We start from the raw sequence: 2,687 nt of genomic DNA, 5'->3' as shown, positions 1-2,687 counted from the left end.
GATGCAAACTGCATTTCGTTGCCCTGTACCTGTGCATGTGCAATGACAATAAAGTTGAATTCTATTCTATTCTAAAACTGAGTATCAGCTGCACAGCAATGAGAGTGTGGTTTGTTGGATAGTTTATGTGTGGATGGGAACTGGGGGGTGCTGGTAACAAGAGGAGGCAAGCTCCTAAGAGGCCTGTAAGACCGTAGGACTGGGGTTTTATACAATCTCACCAATTTTTATAGAAAGAACTAAAAAATCCAAAGAGGTATAGATGCTGGCTCTCTCCTAATAAGAACAGGTTTTCCTCTGAACATTTAAGTTATCTATAAAAGTTACATCATTTTCTGGACAGCCGCCATTTGAAGACCCACATGTGGACATGCATATACACTACATATACATATATACTAGGGGACTAGAGGCTGATGCAGCCTTCAAAGTTGTTCCAGTGTCACCTGCTCTGGCCCCTGGAATACTTTGACCATGGTTGCTGGGACTCTAGTTTCACATTTCTAAGAGTAAAATCTTCCTAGCACATTTTGTTCTTTGGCAGGTATTTCACAGATTGGGGAAAATTAACTGGCAGAATCAGTTTTCCCCAGAACTGAACAGGTTGGTGGGCACTTCTGTTTTTGACTGCACTTCTTCCACAGTCACCTGCTGGGGCACAGCTGAGGAGGAAAGTGCAGTTAACCCCTAACACACAAGCCTGCTGCTAGTGGTTTGGCTAACTGCTAAGCTATTAGCTACACTAAGCTAGCAAATCCCTAAGGACACAGTTAGTGAATATTTGCATGTGATTCTGAAGAAATGATGCTTTAATACAGCCCCTGTAAGTTACTATGAAATAAGTTTCAATGAGAAAATTTGCAGTTAATCAAGCTACACAGATTGACCTACAGAAAAACACCACAGTGCACCGTAACAAGAGCAGGAAGTGATCTAATACCATGGCGAGACCAGGACTAAGTGAACAACATCAACCCTGTCTTGTCACAGTACAGTGTTCTTCATTGAAACCTTGTTACAGACCAAAGAAACAGTGCTCCTGCCTACACAGTAGTTAAACTACAATAGTGTAGCAGGGCCATGTGTAAAATGATGGAGCTAACTAGTAAAATAGTTGATACAGTTAATTAAAATGTGAATGCTGGTACAGGTCAGACCTTGGGAATGAAATGAGTGCTTGTTCCTGCTCATTTTGTCCCTGTGAGTGGATCGAGCTATGATGTCATCCATCTCCTGCTCTGATACCTGAGGTGAGACAAAGAAACACAAAAAGATGCATTTTAGCATCAAGAAAGACAAATACATCCTAAAGCACCAACCTTCAGGAATCTACCAGAAACACAATAATTAGCAATCCCATTTAACAGAATAAGGGGTTTTTGAATGAGGATGCACTACGGTAAGAAGAAAAGCTGGTGGAGGCCGTCTGATGCTTTGGGCAAAGTGATAGTGGGAGACATTGGGTCATGCTACTCATGATGTTACTTTGACACGTACCACCAACTTGAGCATTGTTGCAGACCATGTATTATTTTCATATTTGCATAGTGACTACTAATACCAATGACTAACAACGGGCCGTGTGGTCAGTTTCATGACCATTGATATGACCATCAACAACCACTGATTAATGTCCGTGAGTACCATTCACAGAGAGTTGGAGAATGGCTGCAATCACAGCATTGTAAGATGGTGACAGATGGACCCTTAGGCCCCCTCCTCCATTCAGAGATGGTCTTACCCTTTTCACATAAATGGCTGCATTCAAACCACCGCTCCCCCCTGTCCAGGATGTCACATCCTCATCATTGAAAGAGTGTCCACTGGCCTGTAGGTGTGAATAGACTGCAGAGTCCTGGCCTGACGAGGTGGCTCTTCTGTGTTGTGCCGTCCTCTTAGCCAGAGGTTGTTTGGTTTCCCCGATGTATAAATCCTGCCAATCCTCCTGTACTTAACAACGTACACTATGTTACTCTGTTTGTGTCGGGGGACCCGATCCTTGGGGTGGACCAGCATATTTTGGGGCTTAAAAGCCACAGAGACCGGGTGTTTAGAAAAAATGCGTCTCAACTGTTCCGATACTCCTGACACGTACGGGATCACTACAGGTTTTCACTTAGGCAGCGGTTGTCCTTCTCTCCTGGATCAGCTGGAGCTTTCTTGGGTTCAGGAAAGGTTTGAGTAGCCCATTAGTTTGAGGTGTTGACGAGGCTCCCATGTGTCAATCCAATCGAGCATCTGTGGGACGTGCTGGACAAACAAACCCCAACTGACACCTTCAGGGGTCTAGTCGTGCCCATGGCCAAATACCTCAGGGCTGTGTGGCAGCAAAAGAGGGACCGACACAATATTAGGCAGGTCCTTATAATGTGATGCTTGATTAGTGTATATACAGAGCTAAAAAGAAACCTAGGATTGTGTTTATGGAACATAGACTGTGTTTTTGTCTGGGTGAATGAGACTCAATTTACTTTGAATTCTCAATTAAACTAGAAACTGGTGAGTAGATCCACGCTATGTGATACATTTTTGGCTCAACAACCCCTGAATGTCATTGGAGGAGAGGAACATCATGAGGATCAAGACAGAGGATGCAGGAGTAACTTCATCCAGTAGCTTGAATCAAACAGAAGGCTGAACTTTTTATTTAAAAGCAGATCAGGTCTTACCTTTCTAGGATATCTCTC

The 2,687-nt window shown here is 43.5% G+C and overlaps 1 protein-coding gene across 1 annotated transcript in view; it reads right to left on the bottom strand.

Annotated features, from left to right (window-relative positions):
• Nucleotides 1–1,157: 1,157 nt before the first annotated feature.
• Nucleotides 1,158–2,687, bottom strand: part of LOC102293871 (PDZ domain-containing protein 2) — a gene marked incomplete at its 3' end in the record, with an annotated part of 9,749 nt that continues 8,219 nt past the window's right edge. Inside the window, 1 exon segment of the mRNA XM_005953019.3 lies at nt 1,158–1,245. Coding sequence (XP_005953081.2) covers nt 1,158–1,245 — 88 coding nt within the window.

The sequence above is a fragment of the Haplochromis burtoni genome, unplaced genomic scaffold, assembly GCF_018398535.1.
Source record: "Haplochromis burtoni strain Fernald_Lab_line unplaced genomic scaffold, NCSU_Asbu1 Contig_2428, whole genome shotgun sequence".
Taxonomy (NCBI): domain Eukaryota; kingdom Metazoa; phylum Chordata; class Actinopteri; order Cichliformes; family Cichlidae; genus Haplochromis; species Haplochromis burtoni.
Note: the sequence above shows the minus strand (reverse complement) of the source record. Positions and strands in the feature narration are given on the sequence as shown.